Source organism: Lupinus angustifolius, chromosome LG02 (genome assembly GCF_001865875.1).
Source record: "Lupinus angustifolius cultivar Tanjil chromosome LG02, LupAngTanjil_v1.0, whole genome shotgun sequence".
Classification (NCBI taxonomy): Eukaryota; Viridiplantae; Streptophyta; class Magnoliopsida; order Fabales; family Fabaceae; genus Lupinus; species Lupinus angustifolius.
Genome location: NC_032010.1, coordinates 12,193,717 through 12,210,423, shown reverse-complemented (window position 1 = coordinate 12,210,423; position 16,707 = coordinate 12,193,717). Strand labels below are relative to the sequence as shown.

The window sequence follows — 16,707 nt, the reverse complement described above, 5'->3', positions numbered from 1 at the left end:
GCAAAGACAAATTATTTTGACTTTGTGTGAGCTTGAAATGTATTTCCCACCTTCGTTTTTTGACAAATTAAAAGGGTATGCGTAGAACCGATCAAGATCAGATGGTTGTATTGTCGAGCGATATGTTGTTGAAGAAGCTCTTGATTTTTGTATCAGATACATTACCGATGGTGATTTCATGGGCATTCCAAAGCCTCGATACGCAAAAAGAACAGTTGGTGAATGTATTACTGGGATTGAAATATTGACTATGACAAGAACTGAATTGGAGCAAGCGCACTCATATGGTTTACATTATGCCAACGAGGTTAAGCCATATCTTGAAACACACAAGGAGATGCTAAGGAAGTTTTACCCAAGTAAGAATTAAAATTGGATTTCCAAAGAGCATAATCGGTGTTTCATAAAGGGGCTAAAAAATGACATTGATGAGGAGTTGAATATAAATGCACATTCGGTTTCTGAAAGATTGAAATGGTTAGTCAATGGTCCAAGCAATCATGTCTTATCCTACATTGGTTACCTAATTAATGGATTCACATTTTATACGAAAAATCAAGATCATCAAAGTAAAATGCAAAATAGTGTTGTGACTTTTGTTGCTCGAACTTTACACATATCAAGTGCAAAAGATAGAAACTCAATATATGTGAACATGTCATACTTTGAGTGATTGAACAAATATGAGAGTTGGATTATACAATGTTTCGGATGCCAATTTTTTATTGTATGTGGGTTGATAACAACAATGACTTCTGAGTTGATGAGTTAGGGTTCATGCAGGTGGATCTTAATAGGCAGGATATAAAGATGAATAATTTATTCTAGCATCACAAGCTCAAAAAATATTCTATGTTAGTGACCCAACTGATATGAAATGGTCCATTGTTCTTTTAACTAACAAAATAATTGTCAATAATATTTATGACCAAAAATATGAAGATATTGAAGAAGATGATCCTTTTTTGGGACATATCAGTCGTGTGAGAGTGGACCAACTACAGATGATAATTTATATACAAGAGATGATCACGATGAAGGGCTTTGGGTAAATCAATGCGTTCCTCCAAACAAGGATAACCCTACAAGACAAAAGCAATCAAAGGAAAAAGTAGATGCAAGTAGTCTTTGTATAATTATAGCTTAATTTTGATTGTTTGTAATTTGTATAATATTGTTTCTTTGTAATTTGTATAATTTTTTTATTTGTAATTATGTACTCTGTCAAAACATAATTGACATGATATTCATTGTTTGTATTTTGTATTGTATTGATGTTAATAAAACGAAATTTTGGCTTCTATTAATGTGTATGTGTTGTTGAGAATGTATAAATGTCTGTGATGTTGAGAATGTTTGTTCTGCTAATAAATGTATATGCAGGTATTAATTTATACAAATCAACAGTGAATTCTAGGGGAAGCATTGGCATGTGTTGTTGTAAAGGATAACTACAACAATGCCTTTTATAGAAAGCATTGTTGTACATTATTAATACACCAGCGCTATGTGTATGATGCGATGTTGTATTAAGGGGTTGTTTGAAAAAATTTATGAATAACACAACAACGCTTTTCTGTTATTGAGATGTTAAATATATGAACTTCAACAGCGCAATAATAATCGCTGTTAATAAGACCTATAAAATGCGTTGTTTATGTAAGACCTATATGACAACGCTTTGTGGACGGTACGTTGTTGTATTGATGCACTATATGACATCACTTTTTGTGTGTTGCAATGTGGTATATAATCAATACAAGAGCGTTTGTGAAGTGTTGTTAATGACGACATTATACTACTACAGTCAAACAGAAAGCGCCCGAAAGCATTGTTATACATCTAAAATAAGCGTTGTTGAACTACAACTCTGGCGTAGTGAAGGTGGTTATGTATTAAACACAGGAAAACAACCATTTCATCAAGGGAATCTCCATCAACCTATTTGCATGAGCAACCATACAATTTCTACACAACAATATTTTCCGGATTCCATTGTTGCTGCAACCATGGCTATCACAGCCAACCAAAAGTTTCGATCAGCATTAGCCACAGCTCTCACAACATATGTTGGCAATGGTATTAGGGTTAGAGAAAATGATACTACTGACCATAGTAGTTAAACTCACGAGTTACCTCGTAGGATCGGTAGATCTTACGATTTTTCAAGAGTTAGTGAGTCACGTGCCCACTTTGAATGCGATGTCACCACTGCTGGTGAGATCATCGGGGAACACCGTAGGATCGTGAAATCGGAAAGATCTTACAAGTTAATGTTTTTTTTGTTGCAAAATCCCCAAATTGTAAAATCCTAATCTTCTAAACCTGAATAGAAGGGAAACCCATGGCCCAAAATCATTTGACCCACCCAAAATTATTTTAAAACCTAAATAGCAACATAAAAATATACCATACCGGAAATTAATTTCCAGGGGAAAGATGTCCAGAAGTTTCTCTCATCTTCATCAAGTAAGTTTTCCTTCTTCATCTTCAACATACTTACTGTCTTCTTTTTGAAAATATTATAATCTATCTCTCTTCTTTAAACAAAAACCATTACCGTTTTTCTCTCTTGTTTGAACTAAATGACAATTACCCTTTCTCTCTCTTCTTTGAACATGGTCTGCACCTCTCCCTAAGTGAAATAATATTTTATGTTTATTTGCTCTCATACATTGCCACTTCTCTCTCCTTGTATATATAATATCATATTATATACATATCACACAGTGACCATGGTCTTCATATTATATATATAATATTGTATACATAAAGGACATGAGCAGTGTCCTTATTTTATGTACCACACGTTGTGCATAAGCTTAAGCACAATGACTTTAATAATGGTAGGTCACACAATGTTGTAGGCACATTTTATAAATTATATGTATACAGTGTTACATACTATATTTTTATGTGATGTGTTATTTATTATTTTTAATTTAGTCTTATAATTATATTAATATGTTTCAGATTTTAATTCAATAATAGCTTCAACTGGGTCTCGTGATGCTAGTGGTGCTTCAGTTCATTCGAATGAAGGTTCAAGTCGTTCCAAGGTTCCCAAAAATGCTCCAGGAAATAGAAGTGATATCGGTTGGAAGCATGGTGTCTCAATCAATGGTAATACGAGGAATATAAAATACATATATTGTCAAAAGACAATATCTGGAGGAGTTTATAGGCTAAAACATCATTTGGCTGGTACTCAAAAAGATGTTGGAGTTTGTATTGCTGTACCTGATGTAGTCAAGAAGAAAATGTGGAATATTGTAGCCTCTTTGCAAGATAAACAAAATAAGAAATCAAAAAATGGAGATGATGGAGAAGACGTTGGTGAGAAAAGAAAAGGGAATGAGCTAACTCTGGATGTTTTCAAGAAACGGGGAATTAGCACTCAAGCTACCATCAATGGTATTTACAAGAAGGAGTTGCGAGAGGAGGCTTGTGAAGAAATTGCGGCATTTTTCTATGAAAATGCCATACCATTCAATGCATCAAGGTCAGAAAATTTTGGTAGTATGTTTGAGAAGGTTACAAGACATGGTTTAGGATTTAAGCTGCGAATTATAAAGTCGTTGGACAAATGTTGATGGAGAAAATGATAAGATTGTATTGGACACCTTGTGTTGCCCATTGCATTGACTTAATGTTGGAGGACTTTGAGAAGATACATGTTCACAAAGAGACAATACCGAGTAGAAAGAAGATTACAACATATATATATGGAAGATTTTTTTTGATTTCCTTATTGCAAAAATTCACCAAGGAGAAAGATTTGGTGAGGCCCGCGATGAATCGTTTTGAAACATCTTACCTAACATTGGGTCGCTTATTGGATAATAAGGAGGCATTGAGAGGAATGTTCACATCTATTGAATGGAAGGAAAGCCAATATGCAAGGACACGAGATGGGAAAAGTGTTGAGAATGTGATCATGGATAACAGGTTTTGGAAGAATAATAGCGGACTCAGATGAGAAACCAGCCATGGGGTATATCTATGAAGCAATGGACTTGGCTAAGGAGAGTATACAAAAGGCTTTCAATGTTGTCTTCAATAGGTAAATAATCATGACAACTAACATTACTTGACTTTTTGCATAACTAAAGTGTATACTTCATAAATAATTCATTTTTCCTATTTTTTTTTTAGTTATATGCCTCTTTGGGAGGTAATTGATGAAAGGTGGGATAATCAACTTCATCGGCCTTTGCATGTTGTGGGTTATTATCTTAATCCCATGTTGCACTATGCTCCTGGATTTAAGGCCGGTTATGAAGTTAAGCTAGGAATGTATGATTGTTTGAGAAGGATGGTAGGAGGTGATATTGAGATAATTAAAAAGGTTGATACTCAGCTAGAAGACTTTAAGGGTCGAAAGAAGTTTTTTGGTAGTATAGTAGCCACAGCTGGACTTGAAACCAAAACTCCAGCACAATGGCGGGAGTCATATGGCGATGAACATTCAGAGCTGCAAAACTTTGCAATTTGTGTACTAAGCTTGACATGCAGTTCATCTGGATGTGAACGCATCTAGAGTGCTTTTGAGATGGTAAAAATTTAAAATTATTTATCTTGTCCTTTTTAAAATAAGTTATTCATTGGTTTGCTAAATGTTAATTTGTTTTTTTAGCTCCACAAAAAAAAAAGGAATCGTCTGAAACAAAAGACAATGAATGATGTTGTCTTTGTGATGGTTAATTCAAAATTGGAAAACAAGAAGCAAACAAGGAAATCTGACATTCCATTTAAGCTTGATGACATATATGATGATGATGAGTGGATTATGAACAATAATGAAGATGATGAGAATGTAGAAAGAGACAATGACGATTTAGATACTCCATTAGAAGAAGTCTTGCTTGAAGAGGGAGATGGTGCTGCAACTTGTGTTCATCAAGAGTTGGAGATTCCACAATTTGATTATGATGATGAAGTTGATGGAGATGAAGTACATGCCGAGGAGCCACTTGATGAGATTAATGAAGATGAAGAAGTCAATTAAGATGATTATCTTCATATGTCGTTGTGTGATTTGATATATTGATTTAGATATTAGGTTCTAATACTTATTGGTGTTTTTTGCTGCAAACACTTAAGTTAATTGTGTTGACATGTTAGTTTTGCAATTATGTGAGACCTAATACTTTAACATGAATATATTTTGATGTTGAAGTTTAAGTTTTATCAAGTGCTACTTGTTAATTTTTTTATTTATAACAATAGAGAAAGCTGAAGTTTTTATTATCTTGTGTATATGTATATATAAAAAAAATTCAATATTTGTTAGGATCTTATGATTTGTGTTACGATCACACGTTCTAAGTTTTCGTCTATCCTTCCGATCTTACATAAGATCTCGATCTTGTCAACTATGCTACTGACTACTGAGAGTGCAGCACTGAACTTGAAGCTAGTGGTAGAGATGAATCATACATTTCTAGCAAAAATGGGATAGGATTTGCATCATCAAGGTACTTGAATATGCCTTCTTCTTTTCTTGAAAAAGGTCAACAAGGAAACTCGGTCATATTTGTAAAATATTTCGCTTGTTTTAGCTATTGCTTCAAGGAAGGTAGAGCATCAATTGAAAATTTTAAGTTATTGAAGTATTTTAAAGTTATTGGAGTATTTTAACTCTTTTATTGCATGTTTGGATAACTTTTTGAGTTACTATTAAAGTGTGCATTTTTTAGGAAATAGTGGCTTACAACACTATTTTTTTATTTACCACTATTTTTTTATTTTTTGTAAAATAAAAATACAACTATTATTTATGACTTTGATTTTATGTGAGAAAGTAGCGTGTAGCATCCACAATTCTCATTCTTTTTTAGTTTTCTTTATAGTAATTGTGCTTTACAACCATGATTGTCCAAAATATTTCTTATAAAATCGTGATTCCCTGCCACCATTTGGCTTTTTATTATTTTTTTTCTTTTCAAAATATTTATTATTTGTTTTTATCTCTGGAGTATGATTTTCTTATTTTAATTTTTTTTATTAATTAAAATAAACAATAAATGATATACATAATTTTATGTAATGTTTTAGTGGTTAGTATTTTACATATTAAGAATGAGATCAAAGGTTGGAACCTAGTTCCTACACAACTTAGTTGTTTTCTATTTTTTAATATCTACTATATTGTTTTGTACAAATTAGTAAAAAAAAACAATAGAGTTTACGTAGGTTGGAACCAAACACTAACCATTAGACTATTGTAGGAAAATGTTTTTTTTATCAGCCAAAAAAATCAAATTTTATTAATGGAGTACCAAAGGTACAAAATTACAAGAAATTACAAAACAATAATTCAGAGAATATAAGTGGTTTAAAACAATTTTATAAGACACTCTCATAGGTTTGCAACCTAGTTAGAGTAGGTCACTATAGACTTGCCACTTCTGCCATTAATCTAAAGCCAAGACTTCACATATGTTGCTTCTAGAATCTATTGAGTGGATGTCTTAGTTGAGTTGAAGATAATATCAATTTTGGCTAGCCAAAGAGGGCACATTATTGCTAACCATATAATACTCCAAATCTTCAGATATTTCCTCTTGATTAGTATGCTCATGTGAATGGTGAAATGGCTCGAAGGGTTGAGAGGTAGTGCGATGTGAAAATCTTGCCAATTGTATATCAGTTGTCAAACTAGGTAAGTGAACCTTCAAGAAGAGAAAAGACGTTGAGAAGAATCTGGTTTCTCATTATAGAAGATGTATAAAAGTCCTCCTCCCTCATGTGGTATAACTCCCCTTCTAACTAGTGCTTCTATGGTCAGTAATCCTTCCTGGAAAAGTCTCAATACAAGTAGTGTAACCTTCAATGACGCTTTTAAGTTTCATAGAAAATGTGTATGCATGTTGGAGTGCTCCTATTGGTGCACCTGTTTAACAAGAAACTTGTAAGTTGATTTGATAGAATAAATATTTGACTTATCGTGTGTCCACACCCACTCTGAAATATGACTCTATAATGCACTCTTTTAATATCCTGCATAAGATTGTTGATTAGCTCAAGTTCCTAAGTGAAAGGTTGTCTTTTCCATTGTAAGATCCACTCTTATTCCATATCCGACCATCTCCCAAGATAGCTTATGTAGGCATCACTATATGGGCTCAAGTTACATAATATGTTATACCTATTCATAAGGTTTTCGTCCACTAACTAATTGTCTTTCCAAAATCTGGTTTTTTCCCATCCCCAACTTTCCTCACAGCCCCAATCTAGAACCATCACATAGAATCCAATCCCCTAGCATCTAAGTTCCTAAATCCTTAATCCAAAGAGAACTTTTTGTTGAAGGTGAAATGGCCATATCTTTTGAAAAGTCAATGGTTGTGTGACTGTACTTAGATCTCAACACCCTATACCAAAGGTTGTCCTTCTTAGTTTACATCATTGATTTCCATTTCCCTATAAGAGCTAGATTTAAGAGTGTATGATTTTTACCCTCAACCCCCCGTCAGATTTTTCTTTGCATACAGTATCCAATTTGATCCAATTTATTTTCCTTTTGCTCTCAGACCCACCCCAAAGAAAGTATCATTGTATTTTCTGAATGGAGTTCACAATAGCAATTGGAGCCCTATAAAATGATAGTAAATACGCAGGCAGAGCATATAAGATAGCGTTAATAAGAATGCCATGTCCACCAAAGGAGATATGGTTTCTTTTCAATGATGATAGTCTTGTTTCAAGACGAACGATAAGAGGCTTCCAGACCTTGCATCGTCTATGGATGCCACCCACATGAATGCCCATGTAAGAACAAGATTAGGTGCTTATCTTACAGTTCAAATGGTTTGAAAGGTCCTTAATGTGATCTATAAAGAAGATCTTGCTCTTGATCTTTGCACAATTTTGATGAAGACACTAAAATCACCAAAAAAACAAAAATGAATAAGACCTTGAAGTCTTAGAAGACAAACTTTCAAAGATCTAGATTCATATAATCTTCTAAGATAAGCATTTTTTTTCGTAAGTCTCTTAATTATGTTTAATCATAATGCTCAAGTGAAAAACTTTTTTAAAATCATATTGAAACTTAGAATAAAATGAACTTAAATTTTCAAAAAGCTAAGTAACAGGTTACTTGATCTGAGTAACACGTTACTAGAACTCAGTAATAAGTTACTTGAACTGAGTAACAGGTTACTGGGACTGGGTAACAAGTTACCCAAACTGAGTAATAGGCTACCCACCAATGTTAACATAGAGTAACTGATTACTCAATGGGAGAAACGGATTACTCATTTGGACATAACATTTGGGTAATCAGTTATCCAATGAAGTAATTGGTTACTGAGAGTTGTTACACCATATTTTCAATTTCAAATTGAATAGATTTCGTCCAAAACGAATGGGTTTCAATCCAATCGACTTCTACCTTTAGTTAGGGGTATGGTGACTGGTTGGAAGCCTATTTAAATGCACTTAGACTCCCTAATTCATACATAAAATTTTAAAACAAATTTCACATCATCTTTCATACACTCTGCTCTTGCAAATTTGAGATTATACTTTCAGAATTTTCTGAAGTTGCATTCAAGTGTTTTTCTAAGTTTTCACACTCTAAAACACTTTAGTATTGTGTATTATTCATAGTGAAAGATTATAAGGATTGCAAGTTTAGATTTGTTATATCATATAAGCAATCTTTGCCTTAGTCACATTATTAAATCTTTTGTCAAGTTGCTGTAAACGTTTCACCATACGGTGTGTTGGAAAAGGGAATAGTGAAACTTAGAAGAGGTGTTCTTTATTCTCTACTTCTAGAAGAGGTGTTCTTAGAAGAGGTCAGATTGAAGTGAGTTTGTATTGTACTCAGAATGTCAGGGTGAGATTTATAATTACAAATCACCAAATCAGTAAAATCTCTTGTGTGGCAAGAAGACTGCATGTAGCCTTCAAGTGGACAAGAATGTGAATCAATATAAAAACGGGTGTATCTTTATTCTCTACTTTTAGTTTTTTATACATTGATTTTCTGCAACTTATATTTCTGTTGCACTAAGCTTTTACATTTTAAAGTTTAAAAAAATCCATGTTCATGCAAAAAACTAATTCACCCCTCTTAGTTTTCCATTTTATACTTACATAATCCTTATGGACATTCACCCCTATTGATTTAATTTAATTGAAATTAACTTTGAGACATGAAGCAATTTCAAATAACCTTAAAACACTCTTCATTTTCAGAACATTCTGCTTTGAGCATTCGCCAATCATAATAGCCCTATCCACAAATTGTAACAAGGAGACACCAACGTCCGCATGACCCACAATGTAGGGAGTAAACAACCTTTTTGTGATCATTTATCTCATCAGGTTGTTTACGCCTTCTGGCACAATTAAGAATAAGAAGGGGGAAAGAGAGTCCCCATGTCCTAGTCTTCGTTGAAGGTGGATCTCTTTTGTTAGGCTGCCATTGCCAAGAATTGAGGTTTTTGCGGTTGTGATACATTTCATAATCAAGGCTCTTCATTTTTGGCAAAAACTCAATTAAGAAATCATGTGGTCTAAGAAACTCCATGATAGCGAATCAAATGCATTTTCGAAGTCTATCTTGAATATGACACATGGATTTTATGTCTTCTTTGGAACGTGGATAGTTTCTTTTAGAATTAACACACCATCGATGATATTTCTTCCTTTAAGAAAAGTGGATTGGTTGTCGCTGATAATCATCCCAAGCACTTTCCATAATCTATTTGCAAGCAGCTTCATAATGATTTTTTACAAACATCCAATCAGGGAGATTGGTATTTAGTCCCCCATATTCTATGGGTTGTTCTTCTTTGGTCTTAGACAGATGAAGGAGGAGTTTGCACCTTTGACTATTTTTCCCTTGGAGTGGAAGTCCTAAACCATGGTGATGATGTCTTTTTTGAGTAATTGCCATAACGATTTGAGGAAATTGAACTTGTAATTGTCTGGTCTTGGGCTCTTGTTACCGTCACAATCCTATATAGCATGTTTGATTTCCTCCTCATCAAAAATAGTTGTCGTAAAATGATCTCAGAGTTAGAAAGTTGATTGAATGGTACATCCTCAAGAGTTGGCCGACTCATATTATGTTCAGTGAGCAAATTCTCAAAGTGGTTTCTTACCCCATTTTATACTCCTCGGATGTCATCGACCTATTGACCACTAATCCTAAGACCTTTGATAGACTTTTGCCTTCTCTTCATGTTAATAAGCACATGGAAGTATTTTGAGTTGGTGTCGCCATCCTTAAGCCATTTGGATCTGGATTTTTGGAAAAGAAGATTATGTTTCATCATCCTAGCATGCCATAATTCGGCCCAACGTTCAGATCTATTCTTTAGCTCTCCCTCATCGAGGGTAACTGATTCTTTTTTCATATCTAACAAGTGGACTTCAGAAGAGGCAATGTCGATTCTTTTTTCGATGACCCCAAAGTGATCCGTGTTCCAACTCTTCATTATTTATTTTAAGTGTCTGAGTTTTTCCTTGATCACATACATGCTCCAACCAAAAAATGATAGCTCGCTTCATTTTTTTTCTCAACAAAGGATTTGAAGTCTTTGTCTTCAAACCAAGCATTTATTACCCAGAAGGGTTCCGAGCCCAGTCTTGTTTGTTCTTAGATAAAATGACAGTGCAAAGGTCGGAAATAGTTCTCTTTAGGCCCCTTTGAACAAGATGTTACCATTATTTTAGCGAATCCTCAATGATCAAGGATATCTCTAAATGAATCATTGGTGTACCATCTTCCTTAACCCAAGTCTACTTCCTTCAAACAAGAGGCATATCTAACAAGTTCATATTATTGATAAAAGTGGAAAACTCTTACATTTCTTTGTGCCTATCATGTTTTTTGCAACTTTTCCTCTCCTCTTGTGATTTAATTGCGTTGGAGTCCCCAACAAAGCACCAAAGATTCTCATGGGTGTTTTTTTGCCATTAATGCAAAGTTTTTCACATATATCGTTTCTCTTTGTTATTATAGAGACAATAGTTGTTAACGAAATAGCAAATGTTATCTGAGTTAGACCATTTGCCAATTGTCCCTAAAAAGCAACTTTCACTCACAATATAAGTCCTCTTGAATTTGAATTTTCTCCAAATACTAAACAACCCACCTAATTTTCGAATAGCCGGTTTGAAAGACCAATCGAAATCATATCCATCCCATAATTTGTTACAAATGTTAGTGTCGATTGATTCCAATTTTGGTTCTTGGTTGCAAAAGATGGCAATCACCTTAGATCTAAACAAGTTACTTATGGCCTTCTTTTTTATTACCTCCCTAATCCACACACATTCAAAGTGGCAAGCTTCATTTAGGAAAGTGTCACTCCTCAACTTTATCTTCGATTTAGCTAATTTGTTTCTATGTAATGTTCATATTGAGTAGTGATTCAACGGGCTTTACCTTATTGGTTTCTGGATTCCATCCCAACCAGATTGAGAATAAGTTCATCTTCATTGGTCACATCTCTCACACCTATTTCTTGGCCAAGATTCTGTATTGCATGGACCTCGGTCAGCCTAGCTTTGTGATCTTGTTTCTCCACCATAGCGGTTAGGTGATTTTTTGGTTATGACAATTTTTTAGGCTTCGAAGAATCACTACACAAAGCTATTTTCTTCATTCCAACACCTTTGTTTGAATCCGCTTTTGTTTTGCCAAGTCCTTCAAAGTATGATTTTTTGCCTCCCCATGCATGAGAACAAATATAGTATCCCTAGCCACCTCGCAATCACTAGACAAATCAATCAATAATTGAATGTTTTCTCTTTGAGTATGATGTGTCAATTCGGATCGAGTTTTAGAGCTAGTGGGCCTTGAAATGGTTTCAACCAAAGCCATTGGAGAGCCCATATTGGAGTAAATTTCATCTACTGTAGCAAATGGGGAGTTCCACATGGCATTTAATGTTGGTTGACAAGGATCATGACGTGGAATGACCTGAGTGGTGAAGTTAATAATAGTCATTGAGAAAGACTTGTATGAAGATGAAACCATGTAGAGACAACCAATAAGATCCTAACAACGTATTAATATTTTAATTCTAATTAAATTTAATTTTAAATGATAACATCAAAAACTATAAAATACATTGTCTCTAAATAAGATATGTTACATGCGTCTCTATACAAAAACTTTATGTAGATGATCAACCTTGACCATCCCCTCTTTATTGCCATTTTCCATTTTCGTTCAAGTCATTATCTTTAAGAGTTTAAAATCTGTGCACTGACGGTGTAAAATTTTTTACACTGTCAACATATTATCCACCATTGATTTGTATTACTTTTGTTTGAGAGTCAATGATGATTAACAAATCAATGGGGGATGATTTACTGACAGTGTAAAAACACTTACACTGTCAGTGTATCCATATTAAATCATATCTTTAATGCAATCATCATTAATTCACAGGAGGCATTTAATGCCTTTGATAGCCTCAACATGTCTTTTGCTTTCCATGCCGGAATATGTTGTATCTGCATTAATGATAGATTTGTGTGTTCCCAGATTGGTTGATTCACTAGTATTTAAAGTTGTCCCCCTTTCATTGATTTTTCGTGAATAACAATGACATTGATTTTTCGTGAATAACAAATAATGTTTTGGGAAATTTTTGTTATAATTATGCATTGTTTATTTCACTTTTGCAAATAATAAAAAAATAAAAAATAAAAAATAAAATTGGTTATCAGACACGATTTCTTTAAGAAAATAGAAAAATGAAAGATCAAAATCATGTATCAGAATCACAAACAAAACAAATTTAGATAGTGAGGGTCATGGCTTACAAAAATCATTTTTGTCAAATTTAAAAAAGGGTATTCGTAACTACTATATACGATTACTATAAAGAAATAAATAAGGAATGAAAATAATGAATGAGAGGTACAATTTTCTAATGAAAAATATTTAGGAATACCATTGACTTGTTGTGTCACAAATAATTTAAAAACTCTCTTTTACTAAAATTGCATTACTTTGCTAATAACTCAAAAAATACACCAAAGATATTAAAAATATCAAAATAACCCAATGAAGTAAATTTTCAGCATCAATCAACCACTTTATAAGCAAATTTATTAAGTTGGTGCACCTTGATTGAAATATTATAATATTAGTGTACCTTTTAAATTAATTACCAAACAAGTTTACTTTTTGGAAAATTGGCATTAAGGTCGGAGTTTTGTATTAAACTCGGCAACTTGGTTACTGAGTTTTATATTTTTTTCACTACAAGTCAAACTCGACAACTACAGTGTAGAGTCTTGGGTTTTTATTATTTTAATGTAACTCGCAATGTCATCCTAGAGTTTAAATATTTTTTCCCTCACTCCAAAATCTACATCCAAATTATAGCTTCAATATTTTTAATTTTTAACCAAACTAAAATTGACAACCCAATGTTTTATACTTGGCAATAGGATTGCCGAGTTTGTGGAAGAATCTCTTTTGCAAAGAATTCTTTAATTTTGTACGTGATTACCACATAGCCGAACTAACAATTCCAGCAAAAAGTTACCACATCTTCCACTATGTGATTGCTTTTAGCTGAAATAAACAAAATATCAAATGCAGATTTTGCATATATAAGTGATTATTAGGACCTAACAAATAGCATAATCAAAAAGACTTCTTATTAAAAAAATAAACCAAGTCGAATTATAACGTAATTTTTATCAGAGTCAAACTCATTGATATTATAAGCAGTAAATCTTCTTGTAATGTCTAACGGCCTCGTGCTAGAAACTTTAGATCATTAGACATTGAATTTATTGTGTCTGGATTCATAACCTAAGTTTACAAAAATATGTAAGTTAGAATTGAAAGTTAGTATGTATGACAAATAAAAACATGACTACAAGTTGGTCACTCACCCTCCTTCGAAACCAATCAACAAATTCTTTGTTGACTCTCTTCTCTATATTTGTAGTTGAAGGTTTCCTTCTCTTTGAACTCCTTTTTATGAATTCTCTAAACTCACTATTTAAAAACTTATGTTACAATAAATAAAATGACTATTATATTTCAAGTACTAAACCACTTAGATTTTATCTCATTTACTTACTCCACAAATGGTGTGACAATTGCACAATTTAGAAGCATATATCGATGAGCTTGAAGTTTTTGCATTTGAGTTAAAGTGAACATTGAAGAAACTCCTATTGGTTTACCAACTTGTGGGAATATAGAGGATACAAACAAAGGCTCTTTATCATTATTGTCATCACGAACACGTCTAGGTCTATTGAACCTTGTCTCTATATCTTCAATGTATCGAGAACAAAAATTAAGAGACTCTTCTGCTAAGTAACACTCGGCTATGGAACCTTCTGGTTGCACCATGTTTCGGACAAAGGATTTTAGATGACCCAACTCTCTACAAGAATGATGAATAATTAGAGAAAAGAATAAATGATATTTATAATATATGAACATAACGTAGTAATGTTTTACCTCTCCACAGGATACATATATCGATAATGCACTGGACCCCCAAGTATTGCTTCCTCTACGAGATGAACAGTTAAGTGAACCATAAGTCCATCACAGTGAAGAATGATGGTGGGAATAACATCTCCAAGTGACAAAATGTAACTACAATTTGTTCTTGGAGTGTATGAAGTTCCAAAAGATTTAAGCATTTACCACAAAGGACTCTAAAAAATGAACATAACTCCACTAACGTTGCAGTAACATGGTTCGGCAACAAGTTACGAATTTCTAGAGGTAGCAATTGTTCCATAATAATGTGGCAATCATGGCTTTTCAATCCAAATATTTTTTGTTTGTCCTCATCAATACATCTGCAAATGTTACTTGCGTAACCATCTGGTACCGTAACATTCTTCACAGCTTTAAGGAATAACTTCTTGTTGTCACGAGTTAGTGAAAACAAAGCAAGGTTATATCTATCATTATCATCTGGCCAAAGATCAGACCTTATGCTCATTTCTCTCAAATCTTTTCGGGCTTTAAGATTGTCTTTTGATTTAGACCTATCATGGAGCAAAGTATATATGATATTGTCAAAAACATTTTTTTCAATATGCATAAAATCTAGACAATGATGCAACAAATTAAACTCCCAATATGGAAATTCAAAGAATATGCTTCTTTTATTCCATTGCTTAGGTTCTTCTCTATATCTTTTTTCAGTACCATTCAGATTTGCTTCATTCCCAAATGTAACATTAATATTTTCCACCTGCCTAAGAATATCATATCCTGATAATTTGGATGGTGGATTTCGTTCTTCAGTGCTTCCATCAAAGCGAGCATGAATCAATCTAAATCTGTGATTTCTACTTAGAAAACAACGATGACGCATAAAACACCACTTACTACTATGAGGAAGACGACAAGGTTCTGCATCAAAGTTACAAGTAGGACAAGCTAAACCCGTATGCGTGTGATGAGCAATATATTACACACTATTCATAACCTTAATTTAGCATGATTGATGATTCTTGGTGCCTAATACACTTTGTTTCACATAGTTTAGTCTTTTGGACTTTATTCGATTAATATTCCTAAAATGAGTTAATTTGAGATTATTTGGCCTGATTAAATCTATTATCATTTTCATATCCCATTTGGCACCAATGACATTTTGGGCATTATGGAAGTCGAGGATATGTGTTGAAGTGAAGATTGTATTTTTATTTTAGGAGTTGTTTTTATTGTAATTTAGCTTTGGGCCCATTGTTTAGGCCCAATTCGGTTTTATGTGTGTTGGAGGGGTTAAATTCGGATTCCCCACTCCAAACACACACACTTCATTTTTCCCTCATTTTCAAATACACTACATTTCTGTTTTCCCCTCTTTTTGCTCTGCTAGGGTTTTACTTCTTCTTTATTCTTCATTTTCGGTTTGTTCTTTCATTGCCATGGAAGACTAAATTTATGGACTAAGTTCTTTTGGTAATGTATCACAACTCTTGAGGTTTTGTTATTAATGCATTTTCGGTTTCATTATTGTTGATTTCTTCTATCTAATTTCTGAATATGGTTTGCTTAATTCCATTGCTTAGAAACTGGTTGGTTGAATTTATCTTCACTTAGTTGATTTACTCTCTCTAGTGCATGAATGCTTAGTTTGTGTTAATTTGTTAATCGTTTCATGCTTATACTGATTTCTCTTAGTTAGAGGTTTAGGTTTTGGAACTTTGAATTGATTATCGCTTAGTTAATTGATTCTCAACAAATTCGGAAGTTAATGGTTGCAATCTGAAAATAATATTTTGAAACCGAGGATTGAGTTGTGAACAAACAAACCAAAGAGATTTAGCTGTTTTATTACATTGCTTAACTACTGTTTCTGAGTTTGATTTATGTTCTACTATCCAACAACAAAAACCCCCCTTGTGTGTGTGATTATAAGGTGTTTGAAGTTTTTCTTGAAAGATAATCATTGGGAAACGACCTAGGAGTCACTTCCTAGTGCTGCAGTTTTAATTGTTATATTATTTGTATCGGGTACGGCCTCGATCAGCGTGTTCCAACCAAATAAAATGCCTAAACCAGGAAAGTCACTAATTGTCCACATAAGAGATGCCCGCATTCTAAAAGTTTCATTTATTGAAGAATCAAAAGTTCACACGCCATCTTTCCATAGCTCTTTCAACTCCTCTACAAGGGGACGTAAGTACACATCTATATTGTTTCCAGGTGTGTGCTTGCCCGGAATGATCATTGAT

General features: G+C 33.5%; 2 protein-coding genes across 5 annotated transcripts in view; both read left to right on the top strand.

Annotated features, from left to right (window-relative positions):
* LOC109335989 (probable LRR receptor-like serine/threonine-protein kinase At1g14390) overlaps window positions 1–3,670 on the top strand; it is a 10,804-nt gene extending 7,134 nt beyond the window's left edge. For 3 of the 4 annotated variants that reach the window (XR_002106287.1, XR_002106286.1, XR_002106284.1), the window contains 2 exons: window positions 3,610–3,612; window positions 3,659–3,670. The gene's annotated coding sequence lies outside the window, so the exon portion shown is untranslated. Of the gene's footprint in view, window positions 1–2,867; window positions 2,879–3,609; window positions 3,613–3,658 lie in introns of those variants that run through there. The other variant, XR_002106285.1, reaches the window with a different exon arrangement.
* Window positions 3,794–5,008, top strand: LOC109326944. Its single transcript, XM_019559876.1, has 3 exons — window positions 3,794–3,948; window positions 4,156–4,495; window positions 4,637–5,008. Exons 1-3 carry the CDS (start codon window positions 3,794–3,796, stop codon window positions 5,006–5,008), a joined length of 867 nt encoding a protein of 288 aa, XP_019415421.1.